Source organism: Epinephelus moara, chromosome 2, assembly GCF_006386435.1.
Source record: "Epinephelus moara isolate mb chromosome 2, YSFRI_EMoa_1.0, whole genome shotgun sequence".
Lineage (NCBI taxonomy): Eukaryota > Metazoa > Chordata > Actinopteri > Perciformes > Serranidae > Epinephelus > Epinephelus moara.
The window spans coordinates 35155813-35176928 of record NC_065507.1 but is presented as its reverse complement, the minus strand read 5'-3'; the positions used below and the strand labels follow the sequence as shown (position 1 = coordinate 35176928).

The 21116-nt window shown below is 40.7% G+C and overlaps 1 protein-coding gene across 1 annotated transcript in view; it reads left to right on the top strand.

The window, feature by feature from the left end:
* The window catches only part of nova2 (NOVA alternative splicing regulator 2), a 102096-nt gene that overhangs the window by 7153 nt on the left and 73827 nt on the right, over positions 1-21116 (top strand). The window contains exon 3 of the mRNA XM_050066612.1: positions 17012-17155. Coding sequence (XP_049922569.1) covers positions 17012-17155 — 144 coding nt within the window. The remainder of the gene's footprint in view (positions 1-17011; positions 17156-21116) is intronic.

Below are 21116 nucleotides of genomic sequence, written 5' to 3'. Positions count from 1 at the left end.
ATGAAGGGGTGTGTAAATGATGTATTGCGCTGTAGATGGACGCACATGCACGCACTTACTCAACACACGCACACATGCATGATGTGTAGTGAGCCTGGGCTGTATGAGCCTTTGATGCTATTGATCGGAGTGTTTTCTGTTGCTCCTGGAGCTGAGCGGAGCATCTTTTTTTTGGGGGGGGACGTCCACACAAAGGAGAGCTGCCTTCTTCGCATTGATCAGCTGTCCGGGCTGAAGAGGAAGAAGCCCCACATTTGGCGTTGTGCACTCGAAAATAGACAGCAGGCAGAGGGGGTTCAGACCTAGAAACGACCAAGACTGCAACAGTGTGAGCCAGAATACATAGTAATACGTTCATTTTTTAAACTAAAATGAGAAGTTAACAGAACGGTTCAGCTGCTTTGTACAAAATATACAGATTTATAGTTTTCATATATTGAGTGTTAAATACCAAGCACTATTTTTTTAAAACACAATCTGCTTTATACACGGTATCTTGTAGAACACGGCGTTCTCCTCTGCGGCACGCCTGTTTTGGTACACTTACGAGCCTCTCATCCTCTTCCATTCTCTCCATCTTCCTCTCCTCCTCATCCATACTAATCATGCTCTACTTCAGACCATCACGACTGCACCCTCCTCCTCCTGTCCTCCTTCACCCTCGTCCTCCCATCATTCCGTCCTCCACCCACCCCCTTCATCAATCGCAGGCTGCCATTGACGACGCTTGCTCAGGCAACCGTTTCCGAGGCTGTCGATCGATTCGCAGCCGCCGTCGGCAGGACTCTGCCAGTGGTAGCTGCGACTCTCCTTCTCCTCCACCCTCTCCTCTTCGTTTTTTTTTCAAGCCACTGCGTCAAAGTAAAAAAAAAAAAAAAAAGGAAGCCATTGTACAGGGTGGGGTGAAGGCGCTGAGAGGTGGGAATATTCCCACAAAGGCAGGCGAGCGATTGGTGGAGCGAGACGTCGGTCACAGCTAGCCGGTCGCTGATAGGTGAGGAGAGCGGGGCGGCGATGAATATGGATAAGGGAGCGATGAAAGGGCCGATGCAGCGAGGACGACTGGAATGGCCCCCTCCTCTGAAATAGCCTTGGTCCATGAACAATACACACCGGTTTTCACACACACACACACACACACACACACATACACACACACACACTGAGGGCAGAGAAAGGAGGCTGCTTCAGTTATCTTTGTTAGCGTAGCCACCATGTCTGCTTCGATTTCTACGCAGACGCCCTGATGATAGGAATCGTTTCAGTTTGGGAGCATTTGATTGGTTCTCCCTTAACCTCTATTCAAACTGAATATGTGTGGCAGAATGCTGTTCTTCTATGAGATTACTCTGTCTGTCTCTATTGATGATAAATAGATGGAGGTATTACCCTGTCTGTCACCGACTAGGACTTCTATTTCACAATTCTGCAACTGTTAGAAAACCTCATCTGAAAATGACTTCTTTCCATCTGTCATGTTTTAGAATTCCGTAATTTATTCCGATTTTTGCTGCATACTGTTTTCAAAACATGAGCCATTTATTATTTTTCTTTATAAAGAGTTGTGCGTCATATTCAAATTGTAATGGCCTCCATTTTAAAAACAGCCTCTCTATGAAAATGATTTCTGGCATGAAAGCAAAACACAGTATAATGTGCTGCTGGTGCTATGAGTCATCTTGATACCTTTAAGAGAAAAAAAAGCTCCTTTTTAAGAGCATACTCGGTTTTGATTCGGTGACACTGGCTTCAAAATTTAGATGAAAAAATAAAGCTTTCAGAATATAGATATATATAGGAATTCAATCCCTCAGCAGTCACTTCAAGCAGTGCTGCACCTGCATCTAAGAATTAGACTTAAGGAATTTTCTTTTGTTGTTTTGTTGTGATTGTTCAGAGGGCTTTATGGCGATTGCTGGCAGTTTCTGAATCTAATGATTAAGAAATAGGAGCTCCTTCTGCATGCTGAAAGTCACCGCCTAAAATGTCAAATCTAAATTGAATAAATGACGTGAGAAAAGTGAAACATTCAGATGCTGCAGAGAAGAGAAAGAGATATTTCCTTCTGCTCTCCTTCCTCTGCGAGCTCTCTGTGTTTATGAGCGACGATGGCCATCTTTCAGATCGAAGACAGCTGGTCAAAGCCTCACTGCTGGAGAGCTTTACATGTGTGTGTGTGTGTGTGTGTGTGTGTGTGTGTGCTACCTCCCAACAAAAGAGCAGAGGACTGAAGGGGGGGTGTTAGACAAAGCCTGCCCCCCTTAACTCTCCCTGCTTTGGGGAGATGAATATTTTCCAAGTGCTCAGAGCTCAGAGCCCCCCTTCATCAGGCTGTGTTCACACTGCTACCCCCCCACTTCCCCCCAATGTGGCACTCACATCTGATGTTTCTTCACAAAGCTGCTCAAGATTCTGGTCTGGACCGCTTAGGTTCATTTGACCTACTTTGGTTTGTAAATACAGATTGTGTTGGTTTCGGAATTAAATAACTGATGGCCCGTATGTAGAACTGATTTCTGATATTTGTTAATATCCGCTTTTAAATTTTCAGGGGTTTCCTCAGATTTATAGTGTCATCAAGGTGGGAAAGTACCAAAAAGACCATCATGAAACACTAAAATACCAAGATAAGTTTTATTATGTGTGAATTCTAAATTAATGCTTCATATACAGAACCAATATTGTATTACTGCATTGTATTGTTTCACTAATTATGATAAAACTGGCAACAAATCCACTTCATCAGAAGTATGATGACCTGCCGCTTTCTGATTTAGTAAGAGACCAATGTTGGCTGGATCAACATCGGAGACGGTGAACCCTGTCGGTGAATGCTGGTATGAAGAGTTGTTTCCTCTTACGTAGACACAGAACGTATATATGCTAGCTGGCTGTCGGCTGTAGTCTTTGCAGTGTTTACAACCCTTTGACCAAAACACAGGCGATGTGAGGTGACGCAACAATCTGCCTTCATCGCCACCAGTTCTCTGATGTCCATTTGATGTGTCTGGGCCTCTGGAGAGCAATTTAACAGCCAGTTTTAACTTGTGTATTTCACAAATGTGTAACTGTGAAGCTACACAAACTACACTTCCTATTGATTTCTTTATAGATTATGACTCCACACTGGTTACTTATATTACTATAGTGATCTGAATCCTGAATGACTGCCACAGGTGGTGTGTAACATCTGGATTTCCACCATACTTGTTCAGGAAGACTTAAGTAGAGCTCACTACCCACTGCCAAGTTCTTTTCTGTTTTTATGTGTCGTCCAGATCAGTGTGAGCGTGACAGTTCTGTGTACTCAGGGGGTGTGGGGTACAAGGTACTGTTACAATATTTTAAATATTTATTTGGGAGGTTGTAGTGGACAGAATTGCTTGATTTTCTAAGATAAAGATAAGACAACTACAAAAAACACTGTAACCTGGGTCCAGAAAAACTCAGCGTACTCAGAGCATATCCTCTGTGTCTGCTATGAACAGGTGACTCTAGATATGTTTGTCAGAGTGAAGTGTGAGAGGAAAAGTAACAGAACATGAGAAAGGATTTGTGATCTTTAGCCCCCCCGCCCCGCCCCTGCAGGCCAGTGGACACCAGATCCCAGGATTTGAGCCTCCAATCCCCCAGCATGGAGAGCCTATTCTGGGCCTGGCGGGTCCGCAGGGGCCTTAGCAACAGATTGGACTGTTTACTTATCCAGTTATGTCGTTGTGGAGGACCATTTATTATTTATTGTGAATGACCTCTAAGTAACCCCACCCCCCCAATTCCAAATCCCTCGGCCTTGACCCACAGCGCCCTAAACATACACAAACATAGAAATACTTACATACAGTCTGATGAACTTATGAAGACATTTTCATAACATACAAAAACACAACAGGGAGGAAAGTGGTTGCTCTCTGACCTTACCGCTTGTGCTGCTACCTCACTTCATAATAAACTTTCTGGGAGTGGTGGGTTAGGCACATTTTCATCACACACACACACACACACACACACACACACACACACACACACACACACACACACACACTTTGCAGAACAGACACAGAAAAGTTTTTCATCAAATCCTTTTGACGTGTCAAAGGAAGTGTGTGTTCTTCCTGTGAGTGTTGTAACTGCAGGAATGTGTGTGTATGTGTGTGTGTGTGTTGCTTAGAGTAGTGAAAACAAAGACCCTCATCACAGCAACCAGTAGGGAACCCTGTAGTTACACAGCTGCAGACACACCATATCTACACACACAGAGACACACACACATCATTACCTGCACTATGATATCGTCAATGGTTTGAAATTGTAATCCCTCCATTTCTTTTGAGATCAGATGTGTTATTTCTTTATTTAATCTCTCTCAGTGTGTTTGCAGTGTGTGTTGAGGTTCAATTAGACGACTGGAAAGTTTCCAGTAAATCAGAAGGGAAGACTATGCGAGGACAAGTACAGATTTCCCTCCATAAGCATCTTCTTTGTTTTAAATGGAAAAACAATAGAATACAATATACATGACGTTAATGGGATGTTATTAGCATCTATTTTAAGGTAGCTGTGAGTAAAGCAACACGTGGAGAGTATATGAATGTAAACTGAGCACAGGCAGGGTGTTTCATCTGGAGCAATATTCAGTAAAGATGGCAGAAAGAAACTACTGTTAGATACTTACAACTGGCTACAACTACAATTGATATTAAAAAAGAGAGCGTTGAACACGCGACGGTGGTAGAAAGATTCAGACCCTCCCGAAATTGAATCCTCAGCACACCCAGTCAATTGTCTTTTTTTTTTTTTTTTTTTTTTTTTTTTTTTTATTAGAAAATTACAAAAAATGTCAGACAGCCCTCAAGTGATTCTGTTTTTGGAAAGGGTTGTTTAAAAGTCCAGAGTGTAACATGTTGTGGCACATAGCGGTGAGGACTGCAGCTTGCAATCAGCTGAAACATCCCCTGGTTAGAATTCCTTCAGCATTCATTGTTTAGGAGGTTTGTACCAGGAGTTGAATTATCTGGATAACTCCCTACCTCTCCAAGCGAATGCACTGTGTGATTAAAGCTGGTAAACACACTGAATAAAGCAGTTTCACGTTACAAGTAAGTGTTTCACTGATGCTGCTTGGCGTATCATAGAGGGTCTGCTAGCCTAGCACCTGCTAATCTGCACTCACCTTTTCTTCCTAATCATTTCAGACAGCCCTCGAGTGATTCTGTTGTTGGAAATAGTTTTTTTAACAGTCCAGTGTGTAAGATTTAGAGGGTGAGGATTGCAGATTGCAACCAGCTGAAACCTAGTTAGAATTTCACCAGTGTTTATTGCACAGGAGGTTTTTAATAGGAAACAAATTATCCACAGAGGTCTCCTCCTCTCCAAAACAAACGGACCAAATGACTAACACTGGTAAAAACACAGAATAAAGCAGTTTCACATTTTAAAAAGAAAGCTGTTTTTTTTGTGTGTGCTCCTCGTCATGAAGGAGCTGCTAACTACAGTGGGCAACACAAAAATGTGAATAGCCCTATCTAGAGCCAGAGTTTGGTTTGTCCAGTCTGGGCAACTCCTACTTCCTATGTAGACATAAATGGCTCATTTTAAGGTAACTAAAACACAACAATTCTTTTTTTCCAGGTTATTATACACCAAAGAAAACATACTTTCTATGTTATGTTCTATTTCTGCCAATATATCCTTCTAAATCCTACACACTGGACCTTTAAGGTAGACAAACAACAAACATTTATTTAAAGTATAGTGAGATCTTGACTCCAGAACTTATGCATAGCGTGTGCGATGCCTGCTGCTCTATACATGACATTAAGGTCAGTGTTGTATCCTAAAGTGTCTTGCATCCTTTTAGGAGCACCACAAAATACCCCCTCCATAGTTTCTGACAGCTAAAATGTTAAGACGTAATCAGTAACAATCACCACATCTGTAATTATGGTGTTTTTCTTGTTCTTATTTGGACTGAAAGTTTAGATGCTCATTATGTTGTCAGCGTGAAAGAGTCGCTGCACACAGGAGGCTGAGACGCTAGATATTTGATGATGCTTCATATCAACAAGTGCGGAAAATAGCAGCAGAGAACAATGAGCCTGACATCATGCTGAGACATCAGGTTCTCTCAACACACTGCCACTCACCACCAGCATGTTATTTGTGTTGTTTTAACAGCACAAGTAGCCATGAACCTCAATGGGTTTGATTTCCGTGTTTTAGGGTAACCTCTGTCATATCTCCACTGTGGGGGCACATTTTGAAATGAATTTAGAATATCTGAGGTTCATCAATGAGCGGTTGTTGTTGGATTCTTGTAAAAGTTCATTTTATGTTTCCAGAAGGTTTTTTTAATCCCCTTTTCCAAAGAATAAATTATTTCAGGAAATTTCAAGACATTTTGCTCCAACACCCACGAGAGGAGAAGTTTCTACCATCACTTTTAATTTGCTGAGCTGTGAGAGGAATATGGTGTGGGTGAGCGTTACATGACCTTTATCGAATTTTGAGGTTAGTGTCGACACTGATGGGTCAGACGTGGCGAGCAGTGCCTCCAGCTGCTTATTATGCTTGGCTAGATTGGCATGCATGAGTATCACCTGCACCCCTGGGACGTGGGATGACACACTGAAGAGAGCGTGGGGTATAATTACACATAATTAGAGTTTGCAACTGTGGCAGGTAGATAAATGAGGCTTGGCTTTTCCGAAAGTGTGGTAAAAATGTAACCAAACTATGCTCTTTGCTCTTTGAGGGCGGGACCACTCTGGATCAGGATGACATCATTGACATGAGTGGAGATAATTTCACAAATTTAGGATTTACCTTTGTGTTCTCCACAGTGAAGAAAATGAGGCAACAGTTGGGGCAAAACAGTAAACAAGCTGTTTCAGTAAGCAGCTTCTCTGCAGAATGAAGTTAAATATCATTTTTCAGTTAGGTTACTAAAGCATGCTCTCAGTTTCATTTATAAACTATTTCATCACATAGGCCTGTTTCTTTACTCTTATAATTTGCATTATTTTCTCCAACCTAATCTCACAGAAATATGTGAAAAGACCACAACCTCTGAACACCGCACTATGTTGTGATGGCACAGTTTGGCTTTGGCACCAACACTACATGTCAGGTGTTTGCCGACCCATCCACCACCCAAGACTTTCTTGCTCTTTACACTACCTATGGGGTTATAACATTAACCACTACCCACTGCATGATGCCGTTGAACCAGGGAATTTCTGTGTCCATCACGACAACAGATCCTAATTGATTTTCCATTGGCACTCTTTCCAACACAATATGTGCCACCACCGCATAATGCAATGTTGAAGTCGGGGTCATTTCATGAATTTCTTTGAGGTTGATCTTCGCGTAACCCAACAGACTCACAAAACTCTGTTAATAAATTAAGTGGGATTTTTTTAATTCATGTTTTAGTTATCATGCATTTAGCTTTCGCTCTAATTTTTATCTTCGCCATGCATAAACCTGGATAGAATTGTGCGTTCGGTCGAGTGTGTGCATGTGTGTGAGAGTGTGTGTATTTGTCTGTTCGCAGCTAATCTCACAAACTACTGGACCAATCAGCCTCATAATACGTGTGCACATTTATGGTTGTCTGCTCAAGGACCTCTTGCAGCTGTGGTGATTTAGAATTATGGAAAAACATATTTTTTGACTGTTTACCGTTATGGACCGCTGACTCCTCACTCCTCTTTACCATCCGCTAAAGTTTTCAAAAAATCCGCTGAAAATAACAACAACAGCAATAACAACAACAACAACAACAACGTCTGTTGCACGCTGTATATTGACCATCATGGCTCAAAAACTGACATCAATTGAAGAGTCTGGTCTCATTTTGAATTGGAGCGTCTGCAGATTAATTCCACCCCAGTATGTTCGGATCCACTATAGTTAGGCACAGTATGAGATAATTAAGTCAGTTATTTTTGTTATCGTCACTGCCATCTTGACTTGAAGGGAGCTGGGAGGGACAATTTCACCGTGCCCAGCTGCGCCCCGTCCGACTGGAATCTGGTTTTGTTCCGTCCTATGCCCAACATCATACAACACAAAGAGAAGCAAAACTTTTTGCTTCTCTGATTTTGTAGACTTGCAGATTTTGTTAAAATCCTTTTATGAACAACATTGATCAAAGACTGTGACTGTGTTTTAATAATCAAAAATAAATTAATCCACATAATTATATTGAATCTATATATCACATGAAGTGCCTGTTAGCAGGAGGACTTTGTCTGCTCAATGCAACATGCCATGGCTCCATCAAAACTAGACTGCTGCTTGGCCGTCAGGTGGAGAGCTGTACTCTTTGATTTTCTCTCTTCTCTTTTTGATATTACTTAAGAATATTATTAGGAATCTAATACTCACATTTGATTGAAAATCTAGAATGTATTGATTTATGGAGTGTTTTTAGTAAACTGGTTTGTAACAAAGTGCTTTATTAAGTGCACACAGAGACAAGACATCACATCCTTATGTACAGAAGAGGCTGCTAATGTGTCTTAGATGTACAAGAGGCTTTTAGATGTGGTAATGCGAGAGCTTTTACTTTGAAACCAGAAAAATCTTTAAAAAAGGCTGGACGGAAAGATGCATCACTCTTAAAGCTCAGGCTGTCATAAGTCAGAGGCTTTTAAAAAGAGCAGATAAAGCTGATAAAAGTGGAGGAATGTTGATAAAACTTTTCTGTAAACAGTATCATTCAGCATGGTGCAGTGTGGGAGGAAGAGGCAGATAGTGCAGCACAGTTTTCAAGTATTTTTTTTATATCTGGAAGTTCATATTTATGAAAATTGAGTCATGGCAGTTATCAAACCTGCTAAAAGCTTATTTCCAAAGTGTAATTCAATCTGTGTTACATAACCCCGTTAACAAACTCAACACTGGAGATCTGCAGTGCTGTTGGATGACACAGATGAGTTCAGTAATATGTTTGTATTTTATGCCTTGCTAGTGCAGCACATAAGTGTTCCCCAAATATTTTCTGTATGCAAAATAATTCATGATCAGGATGCAAAACATTAAAGATGAAGCTTTTTTATAGCATGCACATGTTGGCAGGATGTAGGGTACATAGTCTTTTTTAAATAATTTGAGTCGGTTATTTTTTTGTGTGTAATTCAGATTGTGGATATCTTGTTCTAGGACAGATCTATGCTGCAAGTATAAATACATTTTTTAATGTTTGCCATGGTAACACGTACAAGTGTTACCATTCAACAGATACAAGTGATGAATATGACTCACTCATTACATCCTCTTATATACATGATGAGTCATGTTGCCGAGGTGTGGAGGCTTGTTTATGAGACGTCGGTAGCGGTCTGTTTGTGGAGGGAGTGTGTGTGTTTGTGTATGTGTGCTTGTATCTGTTTTTCACTGCAGACGCACTTTTGTATTTGTGTGTGCATGCATACACGTGTGTGTGTTTCATATTTACCAATTCCCCTGCCTTATTAATACAGGCTGGTTATAATTAGCTAGCCTCCATCTAAAGCAGGTCAGTCCGAGGCTTCATACTCAAAGTGGGTCACTGCAGTGCACTGAGGAGAGGAGAGGAGAGGAGAGGAGAGGAGAGGAGAGGAGAGGAGAGGAAACAAGAGGAGGATGTTAAAAGAAAAGAAAGGACAGAGGAAAGTAGGGGAGAGGAAGGAAAAGAGGAGGAAGAAAGAAGGAGAGAAAGGTCATGAGAAGGAGACAGACGACAGACAGTTTCAGGCATCAATCACGTGCTTCATGCTTAAAACACAATGCTGCTTTGAAGATTGTTAATATCAGAGAGCAAGAACTTTATCTGCACAATACATGTCACTTCATTTTTGTCACTAGCGGTGACCAGCTTGACTGAAAGGAAAACATAAAGATCGACGAGAGAAAGTTACTTGTCATGCTTGTAAAAAATTAGGATGTGGACCCTGTCCCGAGATTAAGTTCATGTTTCTCATCAGCAAACTGTGAGAGGGCGGTGACGTGCCACAGTGCAGCTGAAGCTTGACTTGAAGTGCTCAGGGCCGAGCACTGTAACACGCTACATCCATCCAAAACACAAGGTTTGCAGGAGGAGCACGTCTGCTGCCAATCTACAGCTGGAAATAACTGAAAAAAGAGGTGAAGCAGTTTCAACAAACAGAATGGGCTTTTTTTTTTTTTTTCAAAATAAAAGTTGTAGAAAATACATTCATAACATAGAAATAATGGAAAAATAAATATAATTGTACAACAAGAACTAAAATAAAAAAATAAATAAATTAAAATGTAGGACTAACCAAAATTGAGTAAAACACAAATGTAATTTAATAGTTTTTGCCAATCTATAATTTTTGAATTTTAAATATTTAATAGCAGTCAAGTGCATTTTGAAAGTGGGATAAATGTTTTGTTTTGTTTTGTTTTTTAAGTAAAGGAGGTTAGTTAATCCAAATTATGTTATTTGTATATTATTTTGCTAAAGTAGCAATCAAGTTAATTATATACTTTTCATCAGCCCAAAAAATTGGGATTGTTAAAATGAGTTATATATAAAATGCTTGTTCCGCTGTAAATCAAAAAATTTGGGACGAAATTGCTGCTTTAACTGGGTACTACTGTGTATAATCTCAAATAGAAACCCCTTGATTTTATTTAGATTTGTAAAATTATGAGGTAAAAATTATATCCCACTGTTCCCTTTTAAGTGTAATCATCTATATTTATATCTGGAAGTAGTAACATGCTCAAGAAGGCTTCTAATAAAAGCTCAATAATAGAGACCCCATTAACAGTAGGGGACATTTACATAAAGATAGTGCATCAAGATGTATACTTTGTGCCTAAAAATAAATTAACTATTAGGCTATGTATTGACTTGATAACCATATCAAAATCCTGATGGGAAACGTCAACGTTATATTTTGTGGAAATGACAGGAGGTTGTGCAGGAAGCTGTCATTATAAGGTTTAATCTTGCTTCTAAATAAATCTGAATAAATTAGCCTGTTATATCAGTTTGATAGTGAACACTGGCTGTATGTTCTGCTATGATTTGGTATTCTGATCAGACCTACATCTTTGTTAAGTCTGCTAGCTGTTACTCTCGCTACATTCAGCTTCAGTACGTAATTAGATCATTTAAGCATCTCAAGTGGCTCTGCTTCTGAGAAATGTTTTTAGTACTACAACTTAAGTTGGGAGAATGAGAGAGGGAACAAGCAGCTAGATGATAGCAGGGTGAGTTGTAGGACAGTAGAGGAGGAGGAGGAAGAAGAGTGACGGTTGAAGATCATAATCATGTAGGTGTTTTTATTTTGGAAACTTCCAGTTGGCGCTTCAGTTAGCAAGAAGTCCGAAGGGAAGAGCATTTAATTAAAACAAAATCAGAATCAAACTCAGTGAAAACACCTGGCTTGCTCAAGCACATCAGGGAATTCTGATTAACACAAAGGAGGCCGAACCGTCTTTGACGAATGAAAAAGTGAGTTAGGTTTTTTTCTCCTCTACATCCATGTCTGAGCTCCCTGCAGTTTGTATTTCATCACTAGCAGAGCTGAGGAAGGGCAGGGGAGTGTCAGGTTTCCTGTCTGTGTGCTCATGGTTTGGCTGAACATTCAGAGATGAGAACAGTGCCCACCCAGTTTTTAACACTATGAACACTGTACTACTACAGTCCCTTTACACACAGCACAAACGTTTGGTAGATGGAAGGAAAATCAAAAAATTTAGACAAGTTTTAATTGTGCCCCGGTGTCAAGTACTAATGCTCATAGCGTACGTTTTTGGATTAGTGTACAAGACACTAGTGTAGTTTACTGTTTAGTAATAACAGCAAATAAGGAATCATGTGGGCTGTTCCACATCAACAAAACTAAAATTTTGGGAAGCCACCGCCAATTAAACTTTACAAAGAGATTTTATACTTTGTTGTGTTTTCAAAATCTTGATTGAGTTCTCTCACCGTCATCCACAATCCATTCTTTTGCAGTGTTCCCAGTGTGAAAACATCACATACTCAAAACAGTAGTGAACGGGCCTTCACACTTTCCCGCACTTCAGGGTGTTGTTGGGTCAAAGTCAACATGGTCATGCATTTCCACATACGTTGAACACTGTGCACATAACTTAGACGTTATTTACTCTGTGGAATACATGGCGCTGGAAATGACATATTGCATATTATGTACCACTTCCTCTGTCTATCATGAGGTGTGAAGGAGCACATGTTAATTATAAATCATTTTGTTGGATATCATGAGTAGACCACACAGTGTAAAGGCCCTGACACACCAAAATACAGAGCTGTCATTGAGGGTCTCCCTCACTTTTGGCACTAGTCGACCATTGTCAGCTGGTTTGTGGCCAATTCAGCATGTTGAATCGGCGTCGGAGATGGTGGAGTCCGTCGGTGACTGAAATAACTCTGACTGGCAGTTCAGGTCAGTGCACGAGAAGAGAAATACAAGTGAGGAAAGCATTCAAACAGCTAAAGTTGATCATCAGGTTGTGCTGTTAATGTCCTAAATGGCTGACTAGTGTCTTGAATCTGTCCTGTCGGTCTTCTGGTTTCCCTTTTTCAATGACAAATACAGCCAGCCTAGTCTTTGTGGTGTGGTCATATGCAACTTTTTGTCCAGCACACAGGTGACATGAGGCGACACAACAGTCGGCCTTCATCTCCCCTTGTTCTTTGATGTTGGTTTGATGTGTCTGGTCCTGAGGTGTTAAAGGGATTTAAAGTGAGTTACAGCTATTAAAAGGCATTTAATAATACTCAGTATAACCATGTGGGATCATGAATCTTCCATGTGGTTATACCTGGTCTGTCCACCTCACAATCAAAGCAGGATATTCTCATATTTTGTATGGATGTGTATTTCTTACAGTTGAGTGGCGCACAGAGAACAGCGGTGTTAGAAGGTGCGTCGCCCTTGTGAGAAAGTGTGCCCCTGTAATAATAATCCTATTTTAATCTGCCTCCTGAGGTTTTGTGTCCCGGATTATCAAATATGAAGAATGCTGCCAGGGAGGGAAGCTGAGAATCATTGAATCAGTGGCAATTTAAAGAGACATCACACTGCAAAACCATGTTAGAAACCATGCGTAGAGCAGTTGTTATTAGATTCACAACCTCAAAAGATTTTGAAGGGTTTCTTTATAGAATTATATGAAAGAATTAAACCTACTTTTTATATGTATATTATTGCTGACGTGAAGGCAAAATTGTGAAGTTCTTTTCGAGTCCCTATAAATATAAGGCGTAGTCGATCTTTATTTTATTTTAATCTATTTTTTGATGATTCAGCGTTTGATTATAAATACTGACTGATGAAGTTAATGTGGATTTTTTTCCAAACTAGCGACATAGTGATAAAATAATGAAACAAATTATGATTTTGTCGAAGATTTAGACTTTAAAGGGCCAGGTCAACAAACATTTTCTGACTGAAACCTGTCTTGCTTTGCAGATAGATTTGGTTTGGTTTGTCAAGGTTATGAGATATTGATATTACTAACGATACAGTGTAGGTGAATGGAATCTGGTTTTGCTGAAAAATTATTTTTGAAAAAATGCGGTGTCTCTCTGCAATTTGCATGGATTGAATATATTTTATTAGACAAATACAGTACATTGAGGTGTGTGAGGGAGATGTAACCATGCAAACTGAGTTCATGTCCTTAAACTTAAAGAATTATTTTGCAATTGCAATATGGCGACTGACTGTTTCCAAATCAAAGTTTCTTGTTAAACAGAGGTATTTGGGTGAAACAGCCCTTTAAACAGGAAGGAATGAGGAAGTGAGTGTGAGGTGGTGCTACTCTTTAGTTGACCTACAGCTTGTTGATATCATCGCCATGGTAACAAAGGCACATCTGTTTTAGAAAAGGAAGGATTTGTTCTTATCAACTTAGTCCTGCTCTTGCAGACTTGAACGCACACACATACACACACACACACACACACACACACACACACACACACACACACACACACATACACAGATCTCTGCCGATGCATCTCTGACACAACGCCTCCACATCTCTTTTATTGTATGTGATTCTGTACCGACAGGCAGGTCAGTGGTCATTCCTGAAAGAGACAGTGGGAGGAAGGGACGTGTGGTGACCTGTGAGGTTCAGTCAGTTTTCTCTCTCTCATTGCATTGTCAAAGAAGATGCAGGCTACAGCCAACAGGTCGTAGGTTCAGTCCCAGTCTTGCTTCGGGTCAACGTGTCACCGAGTGAAGCCACTGAAATTGTCCCCGCTATGAATGAACCCAAGATGATTAAAATGCGCTTTGACCTTTTGGTTTATTCCCCATTGGCTCTGCTACGTAATTTTTCACTAACACTGAGGCACAAGAGCACTGAAGCTGTTTGTTCCTGCACTCTATTGCAAATTACAAAAAACAAACATTACCTTGAGATTGTCAGACCTTATTAAGTCAGTCGACACACCTGTAGTCAAGGTTGTTTTCAATTCACATGCAAATACAACAGAGAGTCACAGGAGGTTTTTGTTAAAGCTTTTCAGTGTGGTGACCTCGAGATTCACCTGCATTGCTTAACTGCACAGAACACACTCAAGTTTACTAAGCTGGGTGGATTGTACAGTATGGGGTTGACTAATGATGCTCATAATCCGTTATTTCTTTGAGAGTCCTTAATGACCTTCAGAATATGGAAATGAGCTTATAAGGTACAGTTACATGCAGCAAGCTGTCAGTCCAGCCCTGTCTCCTACAGTTATACTGCATACGCCTAATTTAAAGCAAGTTTTGAGGGAAGTCAAGCAAATCACATTTCTATGAACATAATGAGGAAATCTTGCTAATTAGCATATCTGGCAAGTAGCAAACCTATCTTAGTTAACAATTAAATGTTCAGTGACAACATATTTCAGTTTTTTGCCACAATAGGTAATCCTGCAGTGCAGTATTAACTCATAATGACTGCAGCAATTTTTTATACCCTTAATGTTAACATTTAACCAAAACCATGATCTTTCCCTGACCTTAACCAAAGTGCTATTGTTGCCTCTGAACAAGAACCTGAAGTATGTTGCCAAACTCCTGCACTTTGTTTAACTTCAACTTAATGAGATTGACAACTGCGTGAGCAGAGGCAACTTGAGTCTATACCTGCAAGGCTCCAGATCGCGACTATTTGGTCACATTTTGCAACTATGGAGCACTAGTGCAACTTTCAAATACAATTGCAGATACTATTAATATATGAACTGGAGCGCTATTAGTGTGCTTCCAGCTCACAATTAATAAATCCATACATTTAAAGGCACAGCGCTAACAATTTAACTTTGTGCTAACTGCTAATAACAACAACTGGTGACTGGGAGCTCCAAGTTAACAGCAAAAACATCAACACATCAAGCCTGCGATGAGCACGAGTGGTTCTGCTTTGCTTTATTTAATTTCAAAAATATTTTATTTAAATTTATCATAACAGTACTTTAACTTTGGTAAGGCAGTAGCTACTTTATTCAACTGTAGTTCATTTCATCATTTTGTATTTTAGTTGTCTACAGTACTATAAAATACACAAATACAATATACATTGTGCATTGCGATATAGCCTAAAAATATTGCAATATTATTTTTAAGCCATATTGCCCAGCCCTAGCGTTGGTCAGTCACCAGTATGTGATTTTCCTTCATGGTTCCTTGTAGTGTTGATGATGGAGGATGAGTGAGTTATCTGTCAGTCCTTATAGCTTGATGCTTACACCTTTTAGTTTGTTTTTAATAAGTCAGTTTGAACAAGTGTGAAAGTGACCTACGTTTCAAGTCACACTTTTAATGGAGAGCAAGAGAGAAGAAAAAAAGTGAACTTATTCGTCTGTAAAACTTGATTTGAGCAAATGGGGGTGAAATGGGTGAAAGTTTGTCAGTCTTTGAAGGGAAAAAAAGCTTGTCTCTTCTGTTGCAAGGCTGCCTCCTTTTCCTCCATCAGGCTGATTAGACAAATGTATTTTTCCATAAAGATCTGACTGCAGCTTCAGCTTGTGAGGACGCTCAAAGACATCTTTATCCCATCAGGGCAATTAACTGAGCTCAGTGCTGAAAACAGTCAACACAAGGCCACATGAAACAACCAACATCTTCCTTTCATATCCACAGTTTACACTATATTCCTCAGTGCAGGTGCAGCACCATGAATCTGTGCTCGTCTGCTTTATGTTTGTTTATGTGGCCTTATCTGCACATGTTCATAAGTGCACGTGTGTCGTGGCGGGCATGTGGTGTTATGCATTCACGAGGCGAAGCACCCACAAGCGTTGGTTGAATCTGATTAGCTTTAATAACAAAAGCGGCAAGCAGCATATTCCTCAGCGCCGCCCCCCTCCCCCCGTGCCAAGGCGGTGACGAGGACCAGATTCTTTGGGCCCGATGCTGAAATTAGATCAGACCAATCTGGAGAGAGTGTTTAGAGGCTAGCACAAATGGACGTGCAGAGAAAAGGGGAGAGATAACGGAATCATCAGATTATGGAAATAATTAGTTGTCATGGATATCAGTCATCGTTTGATGTGATTGGATGGATTTATGCAGCTTGAGGAAGCTCTGGATGGTCGGTTGAGCGGGGGGGGGGGGGGGGGGGGGGGTGGAGTGTAGGGGTATGCATAGAAAGACAAATTATTCTGCTTTGGCGTAGTGATGCGGCACCGGCTTGCATCTGTTCTGTCAGACTGTGATTACTGACAAACACTTTGCTTCCACTTCACAGTTTACACTCATTCAAACAAGATGATCCCTGTATTGGATGAGTTTTTTTTCTTCTGCATTTTGCTTTTCCTTCGACATTTGTAAACTTGCTGAGAATTGCCTTACATGCAAAAATCTAGAAACAAAGGGCAAGCATGAGGGTAAAAGTTCAAACAGACTGATTGTGCATATTGTAGCTTTCTATAATATTTTTCTTTTTCAGCTTTATTTGAAGTAGAAACAACATGAACTGCAGTAGCTCTCTTTGACTTCCTGTTTCCTGTTTTCTGCTACAGAGGAAGGCGAGTACTTCCTGAAGGTTTTGATTCCCAGCTATGCGGCGGGTTCTATCATCGGTAAGGGAGGTCAGACCATCGTCCAGCTGCAGAAAGAGACTGGAGCCACCATCAAACTGTCCAAATCCAAAGACTTCTACCCCGGTAAGACACCACCACTGCTACTGCTGCTGCGGATAAATGCATAAGTGATGGAGCTGGGAAAGTAAAGCAAAACTTCATCCTTAAATACTTATACACTGTTCATTTACTCTTTTTGTAATCTTTTTAAGGCCCAGTGTGTAGGATTAAAGGGGATATATAAGCAAAAGTGGAATATAAAATAAAAAGTATGTTTACTTTAGTGTCACCTGAAAATACGAGTTGGTGAGTTTTCGATACCTTAGAATGGCTGTTTAGATCCACAAAGGGAGTGGATCCCTGTCCACCGAGTCTGCCATGTGGCACCAACATGTTTCTACAGTAGCCCAGAATGGACAAACCAAACACTGGCTTTAGATAAGGCCATTCATGTTTTTGCCTTGGCAACCGTAATTAGCGATGGTAGTCCGCGACGAGCACAATGAACAATGAACCCAGCAATTCTAACCAGGAGTTCATGCTTGGCACAGAGGAGAAATTGGTTGCAATGTGCAATCCTCACCTAGATGCCACTAAATCCTACACACTGCTCCTTTAAGTATTCATTTTCTATAGGCATTCTTAAATACCTGCACAAACACGTAAGATGGATCACCATTGCCTTTTCTAACAGTGTTGAGGTGTTATAAGGTGGAGTTTTGCTTCATCAGCAGAACAATTTGAACAGTGATAGATGGATGAATGGGGTCAAAGGGTGAATGGATGAGAAACATTGGAAACAGCCAATGAACTGGAAAGGAAAAATGGATGGATGGATGGATGGATGGATGGATGGATGGATGGATGGATGGATGGATAATGGAGAGGCATGTAGGACTATCTATTTTTCCTCACAAAGGTAGTGAAGGATGAAAGGAGTGTGCTGGTATTAATAGATGGATCAGTACAAAGTGCTTTGACCCATTAAGAAAATAAGAAAACAGCACATTGTCTCTGTCTTCATCCATCAGTTTTCCATGATTTTAAAACACACACACACACATATATATATATATATGTATATATGTGTGTGTGTGTGTGTGTGTGTACTGTATATATGTGTGTACTGTGAGTTGTACTGCTGAGTGGCATCTTAGTGAGTTTCCAAGTTTCCCTCAGATCAGAACTGCTGACCTCCTGCTTATCGTTATGCTCAGGCATTGACAGTTAGAGCCTCATTTCAATGCTGCAGGAGAAATTTATGGATTTATAAAGGCTACGTTGCTCCTGTGTGTGTGTGTGTGTGTGTGTGTGTGTGTGTGTGTGTGTGTGTGTGTGTGTGCGTGCGTGCGTGCGTGCGTGCGTGTGTGTGTGTTTGTCACCCTGCTCATACTGTCCTGTGAGTCGACGGTTTGGGTTGCTTAGTTGCACTGTGGAAAGGCCTAGGGACACCAAACTGACATCAAAGACTGAGTAGCAAAGAAGACCAACTGTTGCATCGCTTCATGTTACCTGTGTCTCGGCCAGAAAGTTGCACCTGAACATACCGCAAAGACTACAGCTAACAGCCAAGAAGCACGTACGGTAATCGGTATTCGTCATTAAAAAAGGGAAACTGGAGGACAAATAAGATGGATTCAACATGCTAGTTAGCCAGTTGGCACATTAACAACACAACCTGATGATATTTACCATGCCATAGCAAACAACAGCGCCAACAATTACAGACCATTTCTGCTTAAGAGCTCAATGGCTACTGCCAATCAGACTGATTTCCCAGCCCGCTGTAACATTTTGAATCGGCTAAAAAACATGTGACAAAGGCCAACTAGTGTCAAGGATGTTGGACAGGCTGCAAAAACTAGGGCCACAGACGCTCATCGACATCCCAGCATTGACCGAAGGCCGACTGTTGGCTTGGTGTGTCAGGGCCCAAAGAGACAAAGTGGACTGTACCATGTATGTTCAAAACACTCATAAAAGTGCTACAAATGCAACCCTGTGTGCTATAAAATACATTTATATGCTCTGCAAAATATGTTTTTTTTTAAAAATCTAATTCATATTCCTTGGCTGTATTTATTTGCAATCAAGGGCTTCCTTGTGGTCTTTATAAATCACTGAAGTAATTGGGAGGAAGTTGGGTTGGATTAGGGCTAGGCTGCTAAAACTCTTGTTAGGGTTAGGGAAAGATGATGGTTTGGTTAAACATTAAATAAGCAAGTGCATTCCATCTTTTGCTTCAAGTCAGCATCGACTTTTTTAATAGTCATAAAGCAATCCTTTCCTAACCTTAACTAAGCCAGGCTTTATGCCATGAGTGGATGTTGTAAAATCAATGAAACATGTCGAGAGTGAAGGTTTTGTGGGTTGTAGGCTGGCCAGTTTTTAACACACCTGAACACAGAAAATCATCCAGAAAACTGCATTTCCACGACCGATAAAAAGTAAATTTTAACATCCATGTGTCTTTCTGTGGTTTGACTCCTTCTCTGCCTCAACCTTGCATCTCAAACCATGTGGAAAAACAATTGTGTTAAGATTTCAGGGCCTTCTTATGCAGTATGCACTCAGTCGCAGGTGGCAGAATGATTCAGTGTGGTGAAACACATTTATATGACCCAAATGTATTACTACCATTCATACTGTTCTCTTTGAAATATTATTTGCAACCCCCAGCTTTGTTGTTAAAAGTAAAACAACCTCCGGAGGTAAAATCACATTCTGAAATAAGGCGTCAGCAGTCGTGCTTTACAATTACACCTCCAGTTCAACTCCCAGAGACTTCTCAGTGTTGTCGTAGCGCCTACGGAGCCTCTGATGTAATCACTGCCCCTGAGCCAATCACAGCATGAGGTTTCTCCAGCTCTGCTAGAGACTTGTTGGACACACAGTGTGCTGCTCTGAAATACGTCTTAGAGCTTGAGCCCGGGAATCATGTCACAAATTCATGTTGGTTTCTGCGTGCAAAGGGACGCACGGAGCTGCTGGATGCATATTTTAATGAGACAGAGGATAAAGGAAGCGTTTTTATATCTGTTGTTTCTCACCTTAATGACACAAAATGTGCTGGTTTGTGTAATGTAATTTTGGTGCAGTTTTGGCCAGGACTCTCAAGAGACAATCCTGATGAGAAGTTTAACAAGAAACAGAAAATGTGAAAAGTAAAGAAATAATACAATTAGCAACACCTAGATACAAGTTGTAGCTTCACTCGAGGTGTTCACACAAGAAAATGCCACTTTTTTGCAACTTTTTTTGCTTCAACAAGCAAAGATTTAGTTCTGGTGCTTCACTTTTACTTTGAATTAAGTGAAACATCCAAAGTTTTTGGCTATCTGAAACACGAATTCCAGTACGATGCATTTTGGAAATAACAGTCACTCAGCATTGTGAATAATTTTCCTGTGAAGCTTCATTTAAAAGCATTCTGTCTTCTGTTCAGCCCAGCTGCATATACGCTCTCTTTCCCCCTCTACTTTTAACTCCACCGTGAAGTATTTATCTGGTTAGAAATTCAGTTCTCATTCTTGTTGTCTTGGTGTGTGTGTGTGTGTGTGTGTGTGTGTGTGTGTGTGTGTGTGCGTGTGTGTTAGAGTGTGTGAATGTGTGTATCAGTTCAGTGTTGGGGTCTGCAAACAAGCCGCCGTTGTTTGACACCGGCTCACAAGACTCCTGAAAGCTCTGCCAGCTAGAACAGATGCAAGGTGCAAGAGCCTCCGAGATGCACACACGCACACTGACACACACAGAGACACACACACATGTACACACACTTACACACACACACACACACACACACACACACACGCATACAAACACATGTAAAGGCATTTGAACCAAATGATGAATTCACTGACAGAACTACAAACACATACAGTAAAAAACTTGCATGAGCACATACAGTTAATCCATGGAGTTTGCATTCCTCCCCAGAGGAAGTACATATAAATCTACAAAAACATTCATGCAGGCACACATACACATGCAGACATGGTATGCAATCTCCTGGGGTTTTATTTCATCAAAATTACTGCAGACCTGA